At 41.8% G+C, this 27,185-nt stretch overlaps 1 protein-coding gene across 9 annotated transcripts in view; it reads left to right on the forward strand.

Annotated features, from left to right (window-relative positions):
- The window catches only part of TDRD15 (tudor domain containing 15), a 68,618-nt gene extending 42,372 nt beyond the window's left edge, over positions 1-26,246 (forward strand). For 6 of the 9 annotated variants that reach the window (XM_056564296.1, XM_056564294.1, XM_056564298.1 and 3 more), the window contains 3 exons: positions 3,805-4,021; positions 7,997-8,159; positions 19,647-26,246. In XM_056564296.1, the coding sequence (XP_056420271.1) occupies positions 19,652-25,072 (5,421 nt within the window). In that variant the 5' untranslated portion in view covers positions 3,805-4,021; positions 7,997-8,159; positions 19,647-19,651 and the 3' untranslated portion in view covers positions 25,073-26,246. The remainder of the gene's footprint in view (positions 1-3,804; positions 4,022-7,996; positions 8,160-19,646) is intronic. The other 3 variants (XM_056564299.1, XM_056564301.1, XR_008890992.1) reach the window with 2 other exon arrangements.
- Positions 26,247-27,185: the final 939 nt, after the last annotated feature.

Here is a 27,185-nt window from a genome sequence, read left to right on the forward strand (position 1 = left end):
CCCTGGCCAACGTGCGTCCTCCTGCGATGATCCTGCGGTCCTCCTGGTCCTCCTGCCTCTCTATGGTTGTACGCACGAGACGTCACTGACGTACAACCATAGAGGCGGAGGACCGGAGGATCATCGCAGGAGGACGCGCGTTGGCCAGGGAATGGTAAGTGACCGGCGGACATCCTTATGTCCCGTAAAGATTTTTCGGCACACAGGGAAGTCCTGGATAGGAATACTTCTTTTTATGTGTCCGGCCCGGCTCCCGTGTGCGGCTGCAGGCGGGGGCCGGCCATAGCAGGTAAAAACGAATACTGTCTACTAAAAACCAGGGGGCCTCAAATGCGCATGGCGCTTTCTCACTTTGGAGCCCTGTCGTATTTCAAGGCAACAGTTTAGCGTCACATATGGGGTATCGCCGTACTCGGGAGAAATTGTTACAAATTTTGGGGGGTATTTTCTGCTATTACCCTTTTAAAAAATTAAACATTTTTGGGAAACCAAGCATTTTAGGTAAAAAATATATATATATTTTTTTACATATGCAAAAGTCGTGAATCACCTGTGGGGTATTAAGGTTCACATTACCCCTTGTTATGTTCCCCGAGGGGTCTAGTTTCCAAAATGGTATGCCATGTGTTTTTTTTTTTGCTGTTCTGGCACCATAGGGGCTTCCTAAAGGTGACATGCCCCCCAAAAACCGTTTGTCGCTCCTTCCCTTCTGAGCCCTCTACTGCGCCCGCCGAACAATTAACATAGACATATAAGGTATGTGCTTACTCGAGAGAAATTGGGTTTCAAATACAATTAAAAATTTTCTCCTTTTTACCCCTTGCAAAAATTCAAAAATCGGGTCTACAAGAACATGCGAGTGTAAAAAATGAAGATTGAGAATTTTCTCCTTCACTTTGCTGCTATTCGTGTGAAACACCTAAAGGGTTAAAACACTTACTGAATGTCATTTTGAATACTTTGGGGGATGCAGTTTTTATAATGGGGTCATTTGTGGGGAATTTCTAATATGAAGACTCTTCAAATCCACTTCAAAACTGAACTGGTCACTGAAAAATAGTGAGTTTGAAAATTTTGTGAAAAATTGGAAAATTGCTGCTGAACTTTGAAGCCCTCTGGTGTCTTCCAAAAGTAAAAACTCATAAATTTTATGATGCAAACATAAAGTAGACATATTGTATTTGTGAATAAAAATAAAATTTATTTGGAATATCCATTTTCCTTAAGGCAGAGAGCTTCAAAGTAAGAAAAACGCAAAATTTCCAATTTTTTCATAAAATTTTGGAATTTTTCACCAAGAAAGGATGCAATTTACCACACAAAATTACCACTATGTTAAAGTAGAATACTGTATATCCCGGCGTATAAGACGACTTTTAAACCGCAAATTTTCTTCTGGAAAGTCGGGGGTCGTCTCATACGCCGGGTACCGGGGTCCGGCATAGGAATACCTATGATTATCCACCCGGCCCAGCTACCGTGTGCAGCTGCAGGCGGGGGCCGGCCAGAACATGTAAAAACCAATTACTGATACTAAAAACCAGGGGGCCTCCAGCTGCAGTGAAACTACAACTCCCAGCATGCCCGGAACGGCAAAGGCTGTCCGGGCATGCTGGGAGTTGTAGTTTCACAACAGCCTAAATTGGGGACTTGCATAGGGGTTGACATAGGGGTATTCTATGCCAGTGATTCCCAAACAGGGTGCCTCCAGCTGTTGTAAAACTCCCAGCATGCCTGGACAGTCAGTGGTTGTCTGGCAATACTGGGAGTAGTTGTTTTGCCAGCTGGAGGCTCAGTTTTGGAAACAGTGGGGTACCAAACGTTTTTCATTTTTATTGGGGAGGGGATGGGGGCTGTGTAGGGGTATGTGTATATGTAGTGTTTTTTACTTTTTCTTTTATTGTGTGTTAGTGTAGTGTAGTGTTTTTAGGGTACAGTCACACGGCAGGGGTTCACAGTAGTTTCTCGCTGGCAGTTTGAGCTGGGGCAGAGAATTTGCCGCAGCTCAAACTTGCAGCTGGATACTTACTGTAAACCACCGCCCATGTGAGTGTACCCTGTACATTCACATTGGGGGGGGGAACATCCAGCATGTGCGGTCTATCAGTGCATGCTAGGAGTTGTAGTTTTGCAACAGCTGGAGGCATACTACTTTGGCTGGGAATGCTGGGGATTGTAGTTATGCAACAGCTGGAGACACACTGGTTTGCTACTTAACTCAGTCTTTCACAACAAGTGTGCCCCCAGCTGTTGCAAAACTACAACTCCCAATATGTACGATGCATGCTGGGAGTTGTAGTTTGCAACAGCTGGAGGCAAACCGGTCGTGAAACACTGAGTTAAGTTAAAAAAAAAACTCTCTGTTTCACAACCAGTGTGCCTTCAGCTGTTGCAAAACTACAACTCTCAGCAGTCACTGACAGCCAACGGGCATGCTGGGAGTTATAGTTATGCAGCCAGCAGATGCACCACTACAACTCCCATCATGCACTTTAGCTGATTGTGAAAGCTGGGAGTTGTAGTTATACAACAGCTGAAGGTACACTTTTCCATAAAAAATGTGCCTCCAGCTGTTGCAAAACTATAAGTCCCAGCATGCCCATAAGGGAATGCTGGGAGTTGTGGTGGTCTGCCTCCTGCTGTTGCATAACTACAGCTCCCAGCATGCCCTTTTTGCATGCTGGGAGCTGTTGCTAAGCAACAGCAGGAGGCTGTCACTCACGTTCAACTGCTGATCCACGCTGCAGGTCAGTCCCTTGTTGCCGCCACCACTCCTGGGGCCCCCGATCTCAACAGGGACGCCGGGGATCGGGGTTCGCAGCTGCCAGGATCCACGTCCCGCACGCACTCACGTCCTCCGAAAGAGACGGCCCCGATCAGCCAGTAATTCCGGGTCACTGGAGACCCGATTGACCCGGAATCCGCCGCAGATCGCTGGGCTGAATAGTACAGCGATCTGCGGCCATCGCCGACATGGGGGGGGGGGTTATCATGACCCCCCTGGGCGATATGCCCCGATGCCTGCTGAACGATATCAGCAAGCATCGGGCACCGGCTCCGCTCCAGATGGCTGCGGGTGGCCGGGAAAGCGCATGACGTTCTCATAAGTCATGTGTCCTTAAGGACTCGGAAATGGAGACGTATGAGAACGTCATGTGTCCTTAAGGGGTTAAACATTTCTTGCGCACCTCGATACTTAAACATCAGATCACACTAGACATGAAGTTGATTTTTTAGCGCAATTTAACTCTTTCAAGTGGCCAAATATATAAAATAAATGCTGTATTTTTATTATAGTGTGCTCTTCCGTTACACACTCACTTTTTATAAAGTGATTACAAAAAGGAGGTCTCTACAGTGATACAGATAAAGTGATAGTTGTAAAAGTTGAGGACACAGTTCTAAAGCGTGTGCTGTATTCTGATTGATCAAGAGGGACCTCATGATGATGACCATTACATGAGTGTCTTAAAAGGGGTAGCAACTATTAACAGATGGTGCCAATCCATGAGTTTCATAGATCTTTTACTGGATAAAAAAAAATCTGAAAATGTAAAAGATTGATAGATTTTGTTATGGTCCGAGTCAGTTCCTTTTTAAAATAGCTTATTGTCAATTTTCCCCACTACTGGGAAGCTCATGTTCCTGTAATATGAAATGTTCTTATGTGCCACATTGTCCCGAGGAATCCTAAAGTACTGTAAGGCCTATATAATTCCATTATTAATGTGTTCCTGATCAATTCAACACAGATCCCGAATACTGCTGGTATAATAATAGTGTTGTCCTTTTCTTCTGTTGTAGGGTCTTGTATGTTGATGTCAACCTTTCATCTCTTGACTACGAATATTAATATCACTGAGAAAATGTGGGACAGCAATAGTTATAAAGCCCTCCCTTTATTGATGCACAAGGGGCTGTAGTATTCAGCTAAACACTGAAACTAATCCATCAGCGAAGCACAAGTGTTGATTCATGTGGAAGCTTTCCAGCATCTCTGGCAAATAGGTGCAAAGTACAAGTAAGACAAACATTTCAGTGTAATTTGTTGGGGCTTAGGAGATTGATGTATTGATTGTAATTTAGAGGGAAAAAAAGGAAAACATCCTAAAAATTGGCTATGTCCAAATAAGGTTTTCAGAATAGAGAAGTTTCATTTAGGGTCAGTTCACACTGGCACAAAATAAAGCACGGCAGAGCTTCAGCACTGAACCACACTGCAAAGAGAAGACATGTCAATGTGAGTGCAGTTTTGGATGGGGAAATCTTAATAATGTGTTTTGTGCCCATGTGAACGTACTTTAACCCCTTAAGGACGCAGCCCTTTTTCGCAATTCTGACCACTATCACTTTACGAATTAATAACGCGAAAACGCTTTTACCGAATATTCTGATTCTGAGATAGTTTTTTCATGACATGTTCTACTTTATTTTGGTGGTAAATTTTCGGCGTTACTTGCATCCTTTTTTGGTGAAAAATCCAAAAATGTCATGAAAATTTTGCATTTTTCTAACTTTGAAGCTCTCTACTTGTTAGGAAAATGGATATTCACAATACATTTTATTTTTCTTCACAAATACAATATGTCCACTTTATGTTGGCATCATAAAATGGACATATTTTTGCTTTTTGAAAAAATTACAGGGCTTCAAAGTAGAGCAGCAATTTTCAAAAATTTCATGAAAATTGCTAAATCTGAAGGGACAGATGTTACAGAACTACAACTCCCAGCATGCCTGGCCAGTCGAGGCATGCTGAGAGTTGTAGTTTGGCAACATCTGGAGGGCTACCGTTTGGGCACCACTGTAACAGTGGTCTCCAAACTGTGACCCTCCAGATGTTGCAAAACTACAACTCCCAGCATGCCCAGACAGCCTTTGGCTGTCTTGGCATGCTGGGAGTTGCAGTTTGGCCTTCCTAGTGGTTACCACAATAAAGATAATTTTACTTTCAATTACCAAAGTAAATTACCGGGTCCTTAAGGACTCGGAATGCAGGGCGTATCCATGTGTCCTGAAGAGATTAATGGCAGTTTTAGGTGCTTTACAATTTTTAAAGGCAAATTAGTGTGTATCTTCATAGAAGGAAGAGAAAAATAAGGAAGAATTTTACCTCTATAATTTTTATAATCCTCAGCATGCTCAGTTTCGACCATGGATCCTACCCAAAATTGTTGGGATACATGTCAGATTTACTGCTGACATTTTACAATTTTGAATATGCTAACCCAATGTGACTACCTGACACTGTGTACAAAGAAGATTTCAAGCTGTGTGACCAGTGGCGCACATTCACATTGAAAACATTGGGACACAAATGCCAAGGCAAAATCTGCATGATTATTTGCCCTATGAACATACCCTTTATATTTATAGTTTATTCGTATAGACCTACACCCCCCCAAAAAAAAAAGAAAACATTTTTTGGAAATTTGTACCCAAATAAACCAAATATTTTCGGATCAACCACGTCGCGATCGTGTTGGCTATAGGTTTCCTCACTTGCCTCCTGTTGCTCTTACAGGCTCTTTTTCTCTGCTCTACCTTCTAGCAGACCAGAAAAGTAGATCGCCGATTATACTGATCAGTGCTATATGTGATAGTATTAGCAATCTGATTGCTATAAATAGTCCACTATGAACACATAAAATGTAATGTAAATAGAAGATAAATTAATAAGCCCCTCTCCAATACAAAATGGAATTGCCCCTTTTAGTAAATAAAAATAGAACTTTTTTTTCCCCCGTCCACATATATGGACTTTTTTTTTTGCACGACCAGTTGTACTTTGTAATGACACCTTTCAATTTACCATAATATGGCAAATTGAAAAGGAAAATGCAAATTAGCAACTTTTGTTTTTACAGAGTTTACGTTTTTTTATTCTGTGGGTCAATAAGATTAACATGGTACCCATGTTTTTTATTGTACTGCTTTTAACACCTTAAGGACAATGGATGTAAATGTACATCTTGGTGCGTTGGTACTTAGCGAAAGGAGCGACATCTGTCACTTATCCTTTTAAATGCAGAGATCGATGTTGATGGCAGCATTTAATGGGTTAAATAACTGTAGCTAGCAGCAGACACCTGGCGTCTATGAAGCTTTGCTCCTGAGCTACCTTTATAGTCAGAGCCCAGTCACCATAATTATACAGCAGTAGTCTGAAGGGGTTGATCCAGAATACACATCATGTCATGTGCAAAAGGTATATGCAGCTCACCTCTCCCAAGCTGGATGAATTAGGTGCTCTCCATCCATTTATAGCAATTATTCAGAATACACGTGACCACACTGGCAGTAAAAAAAAATATATATTAATATTCTATTTAAATCCATACAAAAATAAAGTGAATGGTGCAGCAACAGACCTTACCATAGTAAACAACCTCCCTCCTTCTGACATGTTTTCACTCTACCGGGCCTGGTAGGGCGGAAACATGTCAGAGAGGGAGATTGTTTACCATAGCCTGTTGCTGCACCTTTCACTTTTATTTTTGTATGGGTTTTAAAGGGGTAGTCCAGTATTGGAAAACTTATCCCCTAGTTTCAGGTTGCGGGGGGTGTTTGGGTTGGACCACAGGGCCCTGGCTCTCCGGCCAGATAGTGCATGTCTACCACCGTACGAAGCGGTGGCCCGACACACCCCTTCAAAACAGTGCTATGGCAGAGCTGCAGATTGCCGAAGGCAGTGCTCCGGCTCTCCCATATAGTTGTATTGAGGGGGCATGTCGGCAGCCGCTTTGTGCAGTGGTCGACACGCCCCCTTCCCGAAAACTGCCGGGGCCCTGTACGGAAGATTGCGGGGGGTCCCAGTGGTCGGACCCCCTGTGATCTGAAACTTATCCCCTATCCTTAGAATAGGGGATACGTTTTCCAATACTGGAGTACTCCTTTAATTGGAAATTAATAAAAGTGAGTTTTTTTTTTACTGCCAGTGGGGTGATGTGTGTTCTGTTTTGCTAATGCTATATACAGTTGGAGAGGACCTAATGCATCCATCACGGGAGAGGTGAGCTGCATATACCTTTTGACATGTTGCTAGTCTGAAGAGGTAGGTTGTCTGACAGGTTAAGAAAAAAGCAGAAGAAATGGGTAAGGGTTGGCACTCGAGTACCTTGGTGGTGCACGTGGAATAAATGGCAATAGTAGAAAGAACAATCCCGGCACTCACTTTAGTCTTCTGCCAAGTGAAATGTGTTTATTAAAACACGGTGAAAACACAATATTGTGTTTGCACCGTGTTTTAATAAACACATTTCCCTTGGCAGAAGACTAAAGTGAGTGCCGGGATTGTTCTTTCTACTAAGAAAAAAGCAGAAGACTGGGTGCAAAAATTGATGAATTAAAAGCTGTGCTGAACTCGTGGATCCTCTAGTTTCAATACGTCCCTGGTTTCCACTAATCATTGTCTTGAGACTCAGGAAATGCCCACCAAGCCAATCACTGGCCACAGTGGTGACCTTCTTTAGCCTGTGGATGGCTCAGCAGGCATATCCTTGTGTAGAGATGGACCGGGTAGGAAATTAAAATATCTGTCGAACCAGTACACCCCCTTTAAGGACACAAATTTAGCAGGTCCTCCTTATTTATGTCATCAGCATGTTTATAGATTATCATTTGCATTTTGGGCTTGGAAGAATCATTTCAAGAAGAAAATGTAACCTATTGTTCCAGGTGAATTTGTCTCAGCAGAGGTAATCCATTTCAGAAATGCCAGACGTATTTTTCTGTATAAATGATGTGTGCTGAGAATTTCTCCAGGGTCATTCTAGGTCCGTGGTCTCAAACTGTAGCCCTCCAGATGTTGCAAAACTTCAACTCCCAGCATGTCCGGACAGCCATTGGCTGGGAGTTAAAGTTTTGCAACATCTGGAGAGCCACAGTTTGAGACCCGTGTTCTAGGTGAAATTAAAGAATAACCTGTGTGTGCACTTGCTTTATAACTGTGTTCCTGTTCACAAATTAACGTTTCAGCTGTTTTTATCTTCTGCAGGCTCCATCTTTGTCAGATATTTAAGCTAAGCTCCAAAAGGACCGAATACTACCTGATGTTATGTTCTTCTACACTTGGGAGCACTGCACTATTCCACCCAGCCCACAATTCTGATTGTTTCTACTTCTAGTGTTCGTGCAAAGGGCTCTGATCAGTCTCATAGGTGAGCTCCTGTTGTTTTCACAGACCCAGTACCATAATCAATCACCTGCTTTTCCATGAGTTATAATAAGTAGTCTGTCTGCTGATCCATCAATGTCCTTCTGTCCCAAAGACATATAAGGGGGAGATTTATCAAAACCTGTCCAAAGGTAAGGTTGACCAGTTGCCTATAGCAACCTATCATGTTGACTCTTTCAAGGCCTCTGAAAAAGGAAAGAATCTATCTGATTGGTTACTATGGGCAACTCAGAAACTTTTCCTCTGGACAGGTTTTCATAAATCGCCACCATAAGTGTTTTGAAAAATGTCATGGATTATACAAATACAAGATTGATTAGTACTACCCTCAAACAATTATGTGGTGTCCCAGACGAAAAACAAAATACATTGGAAGCATTTGGCTCCTAACTTGAAAGTCTTAGAAGCCGAATAAAATCTTAAGGGTAAGGAACAAATTAAATCCAGCTCACGCTATTCTCCCTGCTATGACTCGGACAGTGTGAGGAAACACCCGTAGCAATGCACAAAGGATAGAAATGTCCAGACCAGAAAGTAGGATTCCAAAACTTTTTATTGAATAGAATCCGACATCAGGAAACGGATATTGTCATGTGACTCGTTTCAGGTGTTGTGCACACCCTTAATAATTGTACATCGTATCAACACTTAATATGTATAGATTTACAACTACAACCCCAAATGTATAAATCATGATAGCGCAAATGGCTGATGCATGGAGCAGTGATGCGGAACTGCTACATAAAATATATCAAAATTCGAAAATGGCTTCACCAGTGAACCCTTACAACGAACTTATATCTCAAAAAGAGGAAAAAAAACAAGGAGAAAGCAGGCAGTTATACATTTATAATACATATATTCGGTATATATTTTGGTCTGCCTGACCAACCGGTTGCCATAGTGGCGCTCCGTGTCACTGATTAGCTGAGCGGGTCAGATCCTGTGGGGTCAGAATGTCACCAGAAAAAGTAGGAGAGTGTCAGTACTGCAAGGGACAGCATGTTTATTATTTTTACTCTCCAAAGCCATGGAGCAATTTTTTTTCACACTACGTTTTTCAACTACAATTTCCACATTCGTTTTCTATCAAAAACCGTATGGGAAAAAAAACAGTATACTGTTTTAAAAAACGTATGCGGTTGCAGTACGGTTTTTAAACCGGAGACAAAATCGTGGTCAACCACAGTTTTGACTCCGGTTTAAAAACCGTACTGCAACCGCATACGTTTTTTTTTAACATGGACGTCAATGGGAAACGCACATGTATACGGTTACATACGGGAAAAACGTATACGTTTTTACTTTGCACATGCGCATTTGAATCCTAAAATCCCCACCCAAGACCCCTCCCATTAAAAATGGACAAAATTTTCAAAAACTTATGTTTTTTTTTTTGTTTTTTTTTATAAAAACTGACTGAACTGGATGCACTTTTAGAAACAGTATACTGTTTAAAAACGCATACGGTTTACTTTTTTTCATACTGTTCCATCCGTTCTTTTGCCATACGGTTTTCTTTAGAAAAACGGATTGAAAACAGTATGGCAAAAACGTAGTGTGAACCCAGCCTTACCCATGTAGTTTTGGTTTGGGGTACGCAAAACTTTTCTCCATGAGGCCGCAGCATGTTTATACTTTCTGTGAGGATTCCTGGTTCCCTGTTCCTCTTTAGTGGACACCATAGGAGGGTATAGCAGAAGTGCCTTGCATGTGGCAAGTAATATAAATATATATATATTGGTTTTTTTCTACCCTTCGAAAAGAAGGGAGACAAAATTGTAAATTGTCAACATTTGGGAATTGCTATGCACCATTTTGGCTGCCATCTAGAGCATCACATAGTATAATCAGATGCAGAACCTTTTCCCCAGGGCAGTGTTACTCAACTTTTTTGACTAGGGACACCCCTTGGAAAATAAACTTTTTGCAGGGCACCCCTAGAAAATAATTCTCACTGAAAGACAAAAAATAGGCAAAACATGATACCTATTTATCTGTTGGTTCTTTTAATTACAGTGCTGCTATATGCAGCGAATAACAAGTGACGTCTTCTCTGATCGAAGTTGTTCAATATTTTTCTCCATCTGTCCCGGGCCTTCATGACTATTTCTTCCAGCGACAACTCTTCACTGGAGAACCTCCAACACAACATAACATAACACTTTTACAGCATCCTCCTCCCCTTTTTTTTCTATCTATAGGGTCCCAAGCAGTAATAATTCTGCCTTTACACACAGAAACATGGGTAGGTAAGTGAGTTGCGGGGATAGGAGGTCATTTGGGGAGGAGTAGTTAGGTAGTCTATGTAGGTAGCTTGTCCCCTCTAAAAGTGGAACACTCCTGTAGGTTGGCCCCTGAAGATAGGTATGTAGGACCCCTTTGTAGGAAGTTTGTTGCAGGTAGGTAGGACCCTTTATAGTAAGTTTGTCCCAGATAGGTAAGTAGGACCACCTTGTAGGAATATTGCCCCACGTACATTGGTAGGACACCCTTGTACGTTGTGCTAGGTTGTGGTATGTAGGTAGTAGGTTTCATAGGTAGTTAGGAAGGTGGGTAGTGAGTTTTATTAGCTAGGTAAATAGGTAGGAAGTTAGGTTTGTAGGCAGGTTAACAGGTCCTACACCCCCCTACCCAAAACCCGGCCCACTTACCAGAGAGCAGAGCATGCAAGTGAACAGAGGTTCCTTTTGGCCGGGATGTGTCTGATACGGATTTGTCAAGACGCTGATGCCTCTCACTAGACCAACCATATACAGAACATTGGGAAGCGTCAGCGTCACTTATCAATAGACTTGCTGGACACGAAAAAAAAAGTTATGCCATGTTTTCACCTTATTGTTATAATGTTACACATATGACTAAATACTTGGCCCCCTCTGTCTGTTTTGCCTGTTTCTGAAATGAGATCAAAGCAGGACCTGCCAAGGAGGACCCCCATTCCCCTCTCTCCAAGTATAATAACTTGCAGAGGCATACTTTATATACTTGCATTTAACCCCTTAAGGACTCAGCCCATTTTCATCTTAAGGACCCGGCCATTTTTTTGCACATCTGACCACTGTCATTTTAAGCATTAATAACTTTGGGATGCTTTTACTTTTCATTCTGATTCCGAGATAGATTTTTCGTGACATATTCTACTTTATGTTAGTAATAAAATTTCGTCGATACTTGCATCATTTCTTGGTGAAAATTTCCAAAATTTTATGAAAAAATAGAAAATCTTGCATTTTTTTTTTTTTTTTTTTTTTTTTACTTTGAAGCTCTATCAGGAAAATGGACATTCCAAATAAATTATATATTGATTCACATATACAATTTGTCTACTTTATGTTTGCATCATAAAGTTGACATGTTTTTACTTTATGAAGACTTCAGAGGGCTTCAAAGTATAACAGCAATTTTTCACAAAATTTTCAAAATCAGAATTTTTCACCCCACAGGTGTTTGATAAATGTTAATTAAGTGGGATGTGAAAAGGAAAAATTTTTTTTTTTTTTTTTTTTTTACACTAAAATGCTGGGGTTACCCCAAATTTTTCATGTTCACAAGTGGTATTAGAAGAAAATGTCATTGTAAATTTGTAAATACATTTCTTTGGCGTAAGGACATACCTCATGTCTGGATCTTAGCGGCTCTGCGGATGCACACCGGTCTCTTAGGTGCATGAGCACATTCGGGGGCCTTCAGCTTCTCATTGCTGCCTATGGAGCCAGAACAATGGGACCCCCCCTCAAGGGGCATTACATGGGGTATACTAAATAACTAAAATGGGGTACAATGGGACGTAAAATAATAAAACTGGTTATGTTCCTAGAATGATGACCCAGAGCCTAGCCAAAACAAAAAAATATGCCCACCCCAAACCCTATGCTCTGAATCATCATTCTGGGAATGTGATGTGTGTGGCCGTCCCTAACCTGTTGCCTCAAATGCGCACCCCGCTCAGGTGGAGAGAGAGCACTGCGCATTTGAGGCAACATAAAAAGTCCCCGATGATAGTGATTCAGTGACCCATGACCCATTTTTGGACTTATCATGTTTTTTTTAATTTTATTATTTTTTTATATTTTTTAGAAAAGAGCTTTTTGGGCAATTTAGTGGTTTTATGGTGTTAAAACTTGGAATGTATTCTGGACTGGGGTCAAATTATGGAAAATTAAAAAGAAGAGGGCAAATTTAGTACTCCCTGAAGCAATCCTTAATGCAGAGGCCTGGATGATCACTGCAAGTGTCACATTGATAGGTGATGTCCTTCCGTATCCCCCTCTTGTGACACACTGCATTTTTTCTGGGATCGTCCCTTCTTTCCAGTGTGGGGGACTTAACCTGGAAAGTTTTGGGCTGGGACGATCCTGGCACCTATAACTTCAGTTCCTTGGGAAGTCTGGCCTGCTCTTTCCCGGTCGCCAAAGATCAGGACCTTTAGGACTTCTTCTTGGAACTGAAGGTATGTCCCTGTGTTGCCAGCGTACTGGGACAGTACAAAAGAGTTGTACATGGCAACCTGTACCAAGTAGACCGCAACATTTTGTACCATACCCGTGTTATCCACATGGCGTTATATGGCCTGAGGACTTGATCAGAAAGATCAACTCCCCCATATACCGATTGTAGCCCAGAATACAATCGGGCTTGAGGACTGTTGTTTTGGTACCTCGCACAGGGACAGGCGAGCTGCCTTTACCATGAATAGTGGTCAGCATATGGACATCCCTCTTATCCTTATACCTGACCAGCAACAGGTTTTCATTGGTAAGGGCACGGGACTCACCCTTGGGCATAGGTTTCTTAACAAAATTTAGAGGGAGGCCTCTCTGGTTTTTCCGCACGGTCCCACAAGCGGACGTGGATCTGGCGGCAAGGGATGTGAACAGAGGGATGCTAGTATAAAAGTTGTCCACGTAAAGGTGGTAACCCTTATCCAGCAATGGGTGCACAATCTCCCAAACGATTTTCCCGCTAACACCCAGAGTGGGGGGACATTCTGGGGGTTCAATACTGGGAATCTCGTCCCTCATACACTCTAAACTTGTAAGTGTACCCGGAGGTACTCTCACAAAGTTTATAGAGCTTCACGCCATACCGTGCCCGCTTCGAGGGAATATACTGGCGGAAGATTAGTCTTCCCTTAAAACTTATAAGAGACTCATCGACCGAGAGCTCCCTGAGGGGTACATGCCACATTATCTGCATAATGCAGGCATTTCCGAATGGCCTCTAACCGCCTCCGTGCAATGACCATACTGTAAAGCGGGGTCTGGTATAGGACGTCCCCGCTCCAGTACTGCCTGACACTTGGCTTTTTGACCAAGCCCATATGCAGCACGAGGCCCCAAAATGTCCTCATCTCTGCTGCATCAATGACGTACCATTCATTGGGTCTGGCCAAAAAAGAATCAGGGTGGTGGGCGATGAACTGCTGAGCGTACAGATTCGTCTGCTCCACCATGTGATTGACAAAACTGGCACTGAAAAAATAACTGAAATAGTCAATTTCAGTGAATCCAGAATTGTCAATCCGGATTCAGGAGTCGCCAACAAACTCCGGAATCCGTGGCTGATAAGCCTCTGGGGGTCTTCAGACAGGTTCACTGGAAGGGGGCTCCAGCACACTTGTCTGGGGGGTCGGACTCCTATTACGAGCGGCAGACCCTTGGTGACCTATTAGGGGGTCGAATTTTAATTTTTTTTTATTTTTATTTTTTTTACTTTTAACCCTACCTGTCCCTTGCTGTATTCTTTCACTCTAACACTGGGTCTTCTTCTGTGAGGGGCTCCGTTCTTGACAGAGGAGGGGTCCCTGGCTCCTTCTCGCAGCTCTGCCCGCTGAATGAACTCAGGGGGCTAGCAGAGCCGTGAGAAGGGGCCATTAACCCCTCCCCTGCTGGCTGCTATTGGCCGGACGATAGCAGCGATCCTGGTGGGGTGATGAAATCGCCACATCCCCATAGATATAGGGGGTGTATCCTACACCCACGATCTCCATGTATCTCCGGGTCATCAGCGGGTCACAGGTGACCCGCATCACCGGAATAGCCAAAAATCGCAAGTGTGAATTCACTTGCAATTTTCGGCGATCGCCTACATGGGGGTCCTGATGACCCCCCCCCCCCCCCCGGGCATTGGCGCAGGGAGCCTGCTGATCGATATCAGCAGTCACTCCGGTCCGTTCCCCGCCTGGCGCGCGGCGGGGACCGAAATTCCCACTGGCATACAGGTACGCCCGTGGTCTTTAACCTTATAAGGACGCCGGGCGTATGCATACGCCCTGCATCCCGAGTCCTTAAGGACTCCCCGTGGGAATTCCAGTCCCCGCCACTAGCCGGTTGGGGACCGAACCGGAATGCCTGCTGAAATCATTCAGCAGGCATCCCGGCACATCGCCGAGGGGGGTCCTTAGACCCACCCCCCCATGTCGGCGATCGCAGAAAATCGCATGTCAATTCAGACATGCGATTTTCTGCTATTCCGGGCTGATCGGGTCTCTGGTGACCCGATCACCCGGAAAATAGGGATGATCGGAGCTGTCAGGGACAGCCCTGATCATCCTGAGGGATAGGAGCGAGGTTGCAGTGCTGCGATCTCCTCCTATCCCCTGCCATTGGTCAGAACTGATTCTGACCAATGGCAGGGCAGGACAGTGGGATGCCATGGCAACCCCCCGTTCTGCCGACCCCTGGATGTCGAGGGGAACTTGGGGAGAAGATGGGGGCCGGTACCTGGAGGAGACGATGCCTGGGGACCCCGGATCGTCGCTGGAGACTGCTGGATCCTGGCTCAAGTAGGGAAACTACGGTGGTTGGGGGGGGGGGGGTGAAAGTAAAGTGATCTTTACTGTGGCAACCACTAGGAAGGCCAAACTGCAACTCCCAGCATGCCCAGACAGCCAAAGGGCATGCTGGGAGTTGTAGCTTTGCAACATCTGGAGGGTCACAGTTACAGTGGTGCCCAAACAGTAGCCCTCCAGATGTTGCCAAACTACAACTCTCAGCATGCCTAGACTGCCCAGGCATGCTGGGAGTTGTAGTTCTATAACATCTGTCCCTTCAGATTTTGCAATTTTCATGAACTTTTTGAAAATTGCTGCTCTACTTTGAAGCCCTCAAATTTTTTCAAAAAGCAAAAATATGCCAATATAAAGTGGACATATTGTATTTGTGAATAAAATTAAAAATTTTTTGGAATATCAATTTTCCTTACAAGTAGAGAGCTTCAAAGTTAAAAAAATGCAGAATTTTCATTAAATTTGGGGATTTTTCACCAAAAAAAGATGCAAGTAACGCCGAAAATTTACCACCTAAATAAAGTAGAATAGGTCAGGAAGAAAAATTCTCAGAATAGATAAAGGTAAAGGCGTTTTCAAGTTATTAATTCGTGAAGTGACGGTGGTCAGAATTGCAAAAAAGGGCTCAGTTCTTAAGGTGAAAAAGGGCTGCATCCTTAAGGGGTTAAGTACCAGGGAGCGAAGGCGTCCCTGTACGCCCATGGTCCCTAAAAGGTTAAGGACCCTTGACGTATGCCTACGTCATGGGACCCTGGTAGTTAAGGACCCATGACGTACGCGTACGTCCGTGGGAATTCCGGTCCCCGCTGCAGCTGCTAATATCGATCAGCAGGCACCCCGCGCAAATGCCCAGGGGGGGTCATCAGACAATAGGCAGAGCAGAACGGGGAAACCGACAGGGACCGGCGCCGAAGGTCCACTTACCCATCAGCGGAGGCTGCGGGCGACGGTGGAGATCAGCGGCGACAATATGGTGCGGCTGGCTCCCTGTATCCTACGGAAGCCGGTGAGTTGCCTAGCAACATCTGGAGGGCTACAGTTTGAGACCACTATACAGTGGTCTCTAAACTGTAGCCCTCCAGATGTTGCAAAACTACAACTCCAGCTGTCTGGGCATGCTGGGATTTGTAATTGTGCAACATCTGGATGGCCACAGTTTGGAGATCACTGTGCAGTGGTCTCTAAACTGTAGCTCTCCAGATGATGTAAAACTGCAAATCCCAGCATGGCCATACAGCAAACGGCTGTCTTGCCATACTGGGAGTTGTAGTTGCATACCTCCAGCTGTTGCATAACTACATCTTCGGCTATCAGTACATGCTTGGAGTTGTACTTTTGTAACAGCTGGAGGCACACTGGTTGGAAAATACTGAATTAATTAACAAAACCTAATTGAAGGTTTTCCAACCAGTGTACCTCCAGCTGTTGCAAAAGTACAACTCCCAGCATGCACAGTCTATCAGTACATGCTGGGAGTTGTAGTTTTGAAACAGCTGGAGGTTTGTCCCCCCCCCCCCCCCCCCCCCCCATGCGAACGTACAGAGTACATTCACACAGGCAGATTTACAGTAAGTTTCCTGCCTCAAGTATGAGCTGCGGAAAATTTGTCGCCGCAGTGCAAACACCTAGCGGGATACTCGCCGTAACCCGCTAGTGCGAATGTTCCCTAAAAACGCTACACTAGTAATTATGTAATTATTCATTTGCACAGCCCACTGTTCCAAAGATCTGTCAAACGCCAGTAGGGTGTAAATACCCCTGACTTTCATTCTAAACAAATTCACTCTCCAAAAGCTCAATGGCGCTCCTTCTCTTCTGAGCATTGTGGTGCACCAGCAGAGCACTTGACTTCCACACATGGGGTATTTCCATACTCAGAAGAAATGGGGTTACAAATTTTGGGGGTAATGTTCTCCTATTACCCCTTGAAAAAATGTAACATTTGGGGGAAAAACTGCATTTTGGTGAAAAATATTTTTTTTTTCATTTACATCCAACTTTAACAAAAAGTCATAAAACACCTGTGAGGTGTTAAGGCTCACTGTACCCCTTGTTATGTTCCTTGAGGGGTGTAGTTTCCAAAATAGTATGCCCCGTGTTTTTTTTTTTTTTAAGCTGTGCTGGCACCATAGGGGCTTCCTAAATGCGACATGCCCACCAAAAACCATTTCAGCAAGATTTGCTTTCCAAAAGTCAAATGTGACTCCTTCTCCTGTAGTTCGCCCACAGAGCATTTTATGTCCTAATATGGGGTATTTCCATACTCACAAGAGATGGGGTTACAAATTTTGGGGGGCATTTTCTCCCATTACCTTTTGTAAAAATGGTACATTTGGGGGGGAAAACTGCACTTTTTTTTTTCATTTACACATCCGAATTTAACGAAAAATTGTCAAACACCTGTGGGGTGTTAAGGCTCACTGGACCACTTGTTACGTGCCTTGAGGGGTGTAGTTTCCAAAATGGTATGCCAAGTGGGGGGGTTTCTGCTGTTCTGGCACCATAGGGGCTTCCTAAATGTGACATGCCCCTCAAAGACCATCAGAATTCACTCTCCAAAACCCATTGTCGCTCCTTCCCTTCTGAGCCCTCTACTGCGCCCACCGAACACTTGACATACACATATGAGGTATTTCCTTACGCGAGAGAAATTGGGTTACAAATTTTAAGGGACTTTTTCTCCTATTACCCCTTGCAAAAATTCAAAAACTGGGTCTACAAGAACATAAGTGTAAAAAATGAAGATTTAGAATGTTCTCCTTCACTTTGCTGCTATTCCTGTGAAACACACTTACTGAATGTCATTTTGAATACTTTGAGGAATGCAGTTTTTATAATGGGGTCATTTATTAGGTATTTCTAATATGAAGGCCCTTCAAATCCACTTCAAAACTGAACTGGTCCCTTTTAAAAATTCCGATTTTGAAAATTTTGTGAAAAATTGGAAAATTGCTGCTGAACTTTGAAGCCATCTGATGTCTTCCAAAAAACATGTCAACTTTATGATGCAAACATAAAGTAGACATATTGTGTATGTCAATCAATATATAATTTATTTGGTATGTCTATTTTCCTTACAAGCAGGGAGCTTCAAAGTAAAAAAAAAAAGCAACATTTTAAATTTTTTCTTAAAATTTTTGCATTTCACCAAGAAATTATGCAAGTATCGACAAAAATGTACCACTAACATAAAGTAGAATGTCACGAAAAAACTATCTCTGAATCAGAAGGAAAGGTAAAAGCATCCCAGAGTTATTAATGCTTAAAGTGACAGTGGTCAGATGTGCAAAAAATGGCCGAGTCCTACACTGAAAATTGGCTGGGTCCTTAACCCCTTAAGGATGCAGGGTTTTTCAGTTTTTGCATTTTCGTTTTTTCCTCCTTACCTTTTAAAAATCATAATCCTTTCAATTTTCCACCTAAATATCCATATTATGGCTTATTTTTCGCGTCACCAATTCTAGTTTGTAGTGACATTAGTCATTTTACCCAAAAATCCACGGCGAAACCGAAAAAAAATCATTGTGCGACAAAATCGAAGAAAAAAACGCCATTTTGTAACTTTTGGGGGCCTCCGTTCCTACGCAGTGCATATTTTGGTAAAAATGACACCTTATCATTATTCTGTAGGTCCTTATGGTTAAAATGATACCCTACTTATATGGGTTTAATTTTGTCGTACTTCTGGAAAAAATAACATGCAGGAAAATGTATACGTTTAAAAATGTCCTCTTCTGACCCCTATAACTTTTTTGTTTTTCCGCGTATGGGGCGGTATGAGAGCTCATTTTTTGCGCCGTGAGCTGAAGTTTTTATCTGTACCATTTTTGATCACTTTTTATTAATTTTGTAATGGTATAAAAAGTGACCAAAAATATGCTTTTTGGACTTTGGAATTTTTTTATGTGTACGCGTCCGTGCGGTTTAATGAACGATATACTTTTATAGTTCGGACATTTACGCATGCGGCGATACCATATATGTTTATTTTTATTTACACTTTTATTTTTTTTATGGGAAAAGGGGGGGGGGATTCAAACTTTTATTAGGGAAGGGGTTAAATGACCTTTATTAACACTTTTTTTTAAACCTTTTTTTTTGCAGTGTTATAGCTCCCATAGGGACCTATAACACTGCACACACTGATCTTTTACACAGATCCCTGACGTGTATTAACACGCCTGTGATCAGTGTTTTCGGCGCTTGACTGCTCCTGCCTGGATCTCGGGCACGGAGCAGTCATTCGCCGCCCGGACACTGACAAGGCTGGTAAGGACCCTCCCGGTGTCCTGTATGCTGTTCGGGATGCCGCGGCGGTCCCGAACAGCCCGACTGAGTAGCCAGGATACTTTCACTTTCGCTTCAGGCATGGCGGTCAGCTTTGATCGCCGCATCTGAAGGGTTAATACAGGGCATCACTGCGATCAGTGATGTCCTGTATTAGCCGCGGGTCCCGGCCGTTGATGGCCGCTGGGACCGACCCGATATGACGCTGGGTCACCGCGTGACCCCGCGGCATATCACGGGAGCCGGCGGAGGACGTAAATATACATCCTTCGTCGTTAAAGGGTTAAACCCTAAGCCTATTGTGAATGTTTGAACTTAGTTAGTTATTAGTTATTTTTGTTACATCAAAGACCTTTATTTTACATTTGATTAATGAATCATTTTCTCTTTCAGATGCAATGGATTTCATGTCTTCAACAGAAAAGTCTAATTTGGAAATTGACTTAAAAATCTTAAATATCAGTTGCCAGCCTAGAGATGTTCTGATAACATTTCAAGCAAAGTATATATCAGAGTCTAAATTTGACTATCATATACTAGAGAGAGAAATACAACTTGTGAAAAAAAACTATGAAGACATTGATATTGGGCAGTTCTGTCTGGTGCAAGATAAACCTCATGGAACATGGTACAGAGGAAAAATTTTAGATAAAGTCAATGAGAAATTGGAAGTTGTGCTAATAGATCAAGGCAATGTTATCAGTGTCCCCTTTCCACAAATTGCTTCTGCTACGGGTGAATTGTTCATTCTCCCTCCAAAAGTGGTCAATGGAATTATTTCTAATTTACTTCCACTAGAAGAGAAGTGGACCTCAAGAGACGTAAAATATTTTTCTTCTTTGGTTGGTCAACAGCTTCATGGAAATGTGAAAACTTTCTTACCCCATCAAGTTATACTTCTAGAAATACCAAAAGTCATAACCTATGCAACTGAGCTGTGTGTGGCTAAGTATGTTGATTCAGAGACTTTTTGCCTGCTCGTAGAGATCCTTCACAAGTTCCCAGCAAACTCTCATGGCAAACAAATGCCAGACTTGCTTCAACAAAAGGAAATATGTTCTGATGTCATGCTTGCTATCCCTGATAATCTTCCCCGTTTCCAAAAGATACTAGGTCATTTAAGACCTGAGATTTGTGTCAACACCATGGAAAAAATTAAAATTTCTGCTGCAATAAGCCCAGATCGCTTTTTTTGTCATATTGTGTCATGGGCGATAGAGTTAAGTAAACTGACAGCTTCTATGTGCTCCCATTATGAAACTACTTTAACAGGAGAAAGTTCCACGCTAGGAAGTTATGGAGTACTCTGTGCTGCCAAACGGAAAGATGGCTCATGGTATAGAGGAGTTATCCAGAAACTAATCTCTTGTAATGATGTAAAGATCTGGTTTATGGACATCGGCAGTAGCGAAACAATACAATCCTCCAGTGTTCAAAGGCTGCAACCAGAATTCTTGTCTTTACCTATGATGGCTATCCCATGTGCATTAACTCGAGACAAGCACCATATAGAAAGTGTTAGAAGTGTCCAGCAAGCTCTGTTTACAGAGGCCCTGATGGGACATGTTGTCATTGCTCATATTGAAGACTTTAACAGTGAAGAGCACCTATATTACTTATCATTGTATGATAAGGAGTTTGAATTCAGCATAGATTGTCATTTATCGAATGAGCAAATTCCCCACTTTTCCCCACATTCTTATATAGATATTGCAGAGCCAGTCATTGATGAGAAAAGTCAAAATCTCACGTTGCCTGAGACATCCACATCCTTGGAGATGGAATATAGTGATACGGTTTCATATACATCAATGAAAATGGATTTGGAGTCTATCTATGTCGCTTATGTTGAATATGTGATAAATCCCTCAAATTTTTGGATAAGAATTGATGATAGCCAAAAGGACTTTACAAAGATGATGGCAGAGATTGCAGAAAAATACAGTAAATGTGAGATTATGGATATGGTCTTGCAAAATCCTAAACCTGGTCAACTTTGTTGTGCAGTTTATGCATTAGATGGACATTATTATAGGGCTGTTATCACCAAAGTGCTTAGTCCACAAATTTCTGTTTATTACATCGATTTTGGGAATACAGAGACTGTTCCTTTCTATGATGTAAAGGTGCTGTTGCCACAATTCAGCGTCTTGCCTGCCTTTGCAATTTGTTGCTCTTTAGCATATGCCTGTCCTGTTGAAGATGTATGGGTTAAGAGTGCAAATGACTTTTTTAAAGAAACTGTGAGTGGAAAAGCTCTTCTTTGCCATGTTCTTGCCAAGCAAAAGTGCAAGTACGTGGTGGAAATGCGGCTGGCTGAGAACTCCAAATCTTCAGATATTGTGACGCTTTTGGTGCAAGCTGGATTTGCAGAATTCTGGAAAGTGGATTTAAATTCAAACTCTAATCTGGATTGTCAATCCTTAGATTGCAACACAAAATGTAATAACATAGGAAAACATAAAAGAAACACACTTATTAGAACTGGCATATCCCAAGATGCACACGTATCATTGGGTGCTTTGTCTTTGAAACTCAACCCAACTGAGCCAAAGTATTCATTTTGCATGCCAGCCAGCAGTTTTACAGTTTGTTATAAACAGCACGTATTTAAACCTGGAGCTGTTATGGATGTGAAATGTTCTCATGTGGACTCACCAGCCAGTTTTTGGTGTCAATTGTCAAGTAGTAACTCAGCTTTATGCACCTTAATGGATGAAATGCAGAATGTTTATAGCTGTTGTAACAGCTTATACCAACATGGACAAGTTGCTTGTGCTGCAAAGTCTCCCAGCACTGGCAAATATTATCGAGCAGCTGTTATAAAATATGTTTCGGCTCATGAAGTTCAGGTTATTTTCATTGACTATGGCAATACTGAGAAGGTGTTGCTTTCAGAACTTCGTGAAATTAAACCACAGTTTCTTGAATTGGAAGGCCAAGCTTTCCGATGCTGTTTGAGTCAAGTGTTTTCTCCTCCACTTGTTCACTATGAGTGGTCTGCTAATGCATGTGAAGATTTTAAAAGGTTTGTTCAGTCTACTCCTGATGTGATGAAATGCACTATAGTTGCATTGTTCAGTAGTAACTCAATGGAGCTATGTAATGCAGTTAACTTGGAAGCCCATGGTAATGTAAACAAAAAATTCATGGACAACAGTAATCTAGTATTAAGAAATAATGTTCCAACTTTTCAATTGCATACATTTTGCTACTCCAATTTTGACCTTGATGTAGGAAGTAAGGAAGATGTATGCGTGACATTTATATATAGTACTGGAAGATTTTATTGCCATCTTGCAAAAAACGAAAAGAAGTTCAGCATGTTGATGAAGAAAGTTGCTAAGATAGGCGAAATGTCAAAGCCAGTAATGAACCGAACTGAAGTCTGCTTTGTTAAATACATTGAAGATGGAAAGTTGTACAGGGCATTTGCATGTCCCGTGGAATCCTCATTGTTGTTCTTGGCATTTTTTGTAGATTTTGGAGATAGCCAGGTTGTGAAAAGAAATGAATTACTAAATATTCCAGAGGGTGCTTATGATATTTTATTTGAACCAATGCAAGCTATTCCATGCTTTCTAGCTGGTATGAAAGAATCCCTTCTTACAGTGGAGGCCAAAGCCTGGTTTACAGAAGAATGTGTTGGTAAATTGTTAAGTGCTGTTGTAGTGGCTATAGACCATGAAGGGCAACTGGAGGTGGAATTGTACGATGGGAATGTCTCCATAAACCAAAAAATTCAGCAATTGATGGGGATTAAACCTTTTCAAGATAACCTGATTTTTTGTGAAAACACCAGCACTGCCAAAAATCAGCATGGTTCAGACAGTATTGATTCTTTACCTATAAACACAGTGCAAAAAAAGGCTCCTTCAACACATGTTGCAAAATCTTTAGAAATTAATGACAAGTCCCTTTCCTGCAGGCAAACATTTATAAAGGCTGTTGACCTTCCTCAAATATTTCTAGAAGCTGGTACCACCTGCCTTGCTTATGTTTCCCATATAGACAGTCCTTCAAGTTTTTTTGTGCAACTTGACAAACAAGAAGAGGAGATCATTCAGCTGGATGAAGAGCTCAATAAAATGGCATTACAAGTGATTGATAAACAAGATATTAAGAGAGGTCTTATAGTTGTTGCCCAGTATCCAGAAGATAAAGCATACTATCGAGCAGAAATTAAAGACCATTTGCAAGACAGTGTGGGTGTTGAATTTATCGATTATGGTAATGTTGCAAATGTGGATTCTTCATGTATTTTCAATCTTCCAGAACAGTTTTCAACTAGCCCCAGGTTAAGTATCCCTGTTTTTCTCACTGGGGTTCTAAAACTTCAAAACCATACTGAATGGAGTAAAAATATTACAAAAATGTTTACTGATAAAATTAAGAGTGAACAATTCGATTGCAAGTTTATGCACAAGCATGGCCTCCAGTGGGAGGTCAGTATAACCTTAAAAGGGAAGTCCCTTTCAGAAGAACTCCTTCAAAGCTTTGAGTGTTTTTCTAAAGTACCCACTGCAGTTACCAAGGAGAATACTCCAAAATCAGACCTTAGCTACTGTAATATCTCTAGTAAAAGCACCAGCGAGAAAGATACTGCTGATAAAAACATTGACAGAATTTGTACAAAGTCATTAAAGCCTGGTCTAATAGAAAAAGTGAAAAATATTTTTCTTTCAGATTTTGGAACACTTTTTGTTACCCTAGCAAATTTTTCTGAGGAGTCCAAAATAAATTTACTCATTGGCGCCACTGTAAGGCAGAGTGGTAATGAACTTTCAGTTAAGGATATATCCGAGGGAATGGTTTGTTTGGCAAAGTCCGAAAGGATGCAAGTATGGCTACGTGCTTCTGTTGAAAAACGTATTCCAAGTACAGTGAAGATGGCAGTATTCTTTGTTGACCATGGTGCACGTGAAGTAATAAGCATGAACAATGCCAAAATGCTCTCTATAGAAGCACTTTCAATTCCTAAGCAAGCAATTGTTTGCAAATGGCCCGGGACTGAACAAATTGACGAAAATGTGTTTAAAGCACAGCTAAAATTGATTTTGCAGCAAGAAATTAAAATAATATTTCTAGAATTTATGGAATCCATAAGTGCATGGAAAGTGGAGATATTAGTTAATGGTTTATTGCTATCGCATTACCTTCATAGTCTACAAAGCTCAGCTGATATAAAGCTTGATAGAATAAAGTTTCAGTCACAGGCTTTATCACCCCAAATTCCAAGGAAGAATCTTAAACCTTTAGAGGTTTGTCCTGGGTTTGTTACTTCATTCCATGACCCCTCCAGTTTTTTTGTTCAATTGGCAGACTCTCTAGATATTATGGCTGCTTTATCCCAGTTGATGCAAATGCCAGATGACCTTACGCCTATAGCCAGTGATTCATTAAAACAAGGTTCTTCATGTCTTGTACAGTCATTTGACAAGCAAGAGTGGTCCAGAGCAGAAATAATGAGCATCAACAAGGACTTTATTTTATTGTACCTGCCTGACCACGGAGTTGACAAAATCATTCCTTACTCAGATTATGGACAGCTGCGAATGATTCCAGCAGAACTTTCTTGCCTCCCTGCACTAATATACCATTGCACACTGTATGGTGTTATGCCAGTTGAAGGAAACTGGTCCAAAGATGCCATTAAATATTGTATCAGTTTTGTCCAAAACCATGATTTAATGATTTTGCCTGTTAAACATCTTGGCAGGAATGTGTTGGAAGTATCTCTTTACGGTCAAGGAAATCTGGCCCATAATTTAGTTAAAAAAGGTCTTGCTAAGGAGCAGATTGTTGATGATACTTTCTAACTAAATTTTGGAATTATTGTTGGAATTATTTTTGACAACCAATATGCCACTAGTTTGAAATGTTTTTTAGATTTTGGTTGAGTAGCATTTAAAAACGTAACATATTGGGTTTATTTATAAATTTATAATTTTTTTTTCTTTGCAATGTAACCATAATAATCTGAAGTTTTTACTAATGACAGTTGCCAGATCGAGTAATGCAATTATAATGAACTTTTTGTGATTTAACTTTTAATACCTACTAAATACATAAATTAGAATGTATTTGGAAAGGGGAACACATGGATGACTAGCTATTCGGCGCTGGAGGCCTGTGACGTAGTTTGACGTCACATGCCTCCGGCGCCGCAGCTAATGTTAAGAAGCTGCTCTACACTCAGATATGAATGAACTTTCATTTTCACATATCCCCTCACAAGTTTTGGAAGTGGGAATATGCAACTTGCACTTATTGTGGCATCTTGTGGGCAGTTTGTGGGTAGCTCTGTTTTACTCACTATCCTACAACTAAAGGATACCTTTAATATTAATAAATCTAACCAGTGTTACATTGCAAAATTTTCATTGCATGTAGGCCATCACATCTCTTTAAATTACTAAATATATTCACACAAAATTAGATATCTTTTGAGAACTTACCTTATCCTGATATATTCTGCTTCCACTTTTTTTAGTAGAAAATTGACTAATTTAGACCTTTGTTTTCTTTTGTGTTATTACGTTCAAGTCTAGTAAATTTCAATTTAGATCTGGTTTCTTAGTTACTTGTATGTAGGTCAATACAAAGATTCTTTATTGTGTAAATACTGCTTATGCACATAAATTCAACTAAATATATCCTAAAAAATTGTGTTTAAAGAAGAGAGCAAGATGTTTGATATTTTTGTGGAATCTTTTAAATGTGTTTATAACAGTGTGTCTCTCATGAGAATGATAGCTACATTTTTTTTCATTGATTAGAGACAGATATTGAAACTTTTTTGTCTTTTTTTTTTTTCAATTTTTTTCTGTACATCTTAATGTTTTACAGCACCCACATGGACTATAGAAAAGTCTCAAACTATGGGAGAGTTTTTTGGGCATGCTCTGATTTTTCCAAGTAGAATGGAGAATCCTGTGTTTGTATCTATATGTAGGTGTGACATCATTGTAAATGTGCATTAAAAGAATGAAGATGAAGACACGGTTTTGCTTCATTCAATATGACGACAGACTACAACATGGGGAAGAGGAACGCCGTGAGCGTGATAGCTATTTCGTGCACCAGGTGCACTTCTTCAGACCACGTTCCGTCTATCACACCTACATATCATTGTAATCCTGCCTATGGTAACAGAGAATACTAAAAAGTGTTGGCTTCATATCAAAGGAGTAGTCCAATCCTGAAAAACGTATCCCCTATCCTAAGTTTCAGATGGGGGGGGGGTTTGACCGCTGGGGCCCCCGCGATCCCCTGTACGGGGCCCCAGCAGCCTGCCAAAAGACGCATTAAGGGGCGGCTGACACGCCCCCTCAATACAACTCTATGGCAGAGCCGGAATGCTGCCTTCTGCAATCTCCAGCTCTGCCATAGCGCTGTATTGAGTGGGGGGGGGGGGGTGTCGGCTGCCACTTCGTTCGGTGGTCAACACGCCCCCTTCCCGCAGGCTGCCGAAGAGAGGAGATTGCGGGGGGCCCCAGCAGTCGGACATCCCGCGATCTGAAACTTATCCCCTATCCTTAGGGAAGGGGATAAGTTTTTCAGGACTGTGTTACTCCTTTAAGTTTAGTGGATAGAATGAAGACGTTAAGGTCTTTTTTCTAATGACACTGCCATTTAAAAGGAGTTTGGAACTTTTTGAATAGGCCAGCAATCTTAAATCAGTGGAGGCTCAACCACTGTGTCTCTAATCAGTAAGCAGAAATATCCAGGCATAGTACTTCTCTGTAGAATTGGTTATGCCTACTACCACATACAGGTTAGCCTTAAAGGGGTACTCCAGTGGAAAACTTTTTTTTTTATCAACTGGTGCCAGAAAGTTGAACAGATTTGTAAATAACACAATGTGAATTCAGGTAGAAGACAGACATGGTGCACATCTACAATCTTGCACAATGATCTAATTGTTCTCAG

This window comes from Hyla sarda, chromosome 3 (assembly GCF_029499605.1).
Source record: "Hyla sarda isolate aHylSar1 chromosome 3, aHylSar1.hap1, whole genome shotgun sequence".
Classification (NCBI taxonomy): domain Eukaryota; kingdom Metazoa; phylum Chordata; class Amphibia; order Anura; family Hylidae; genus Hyla; species Hyla sarda.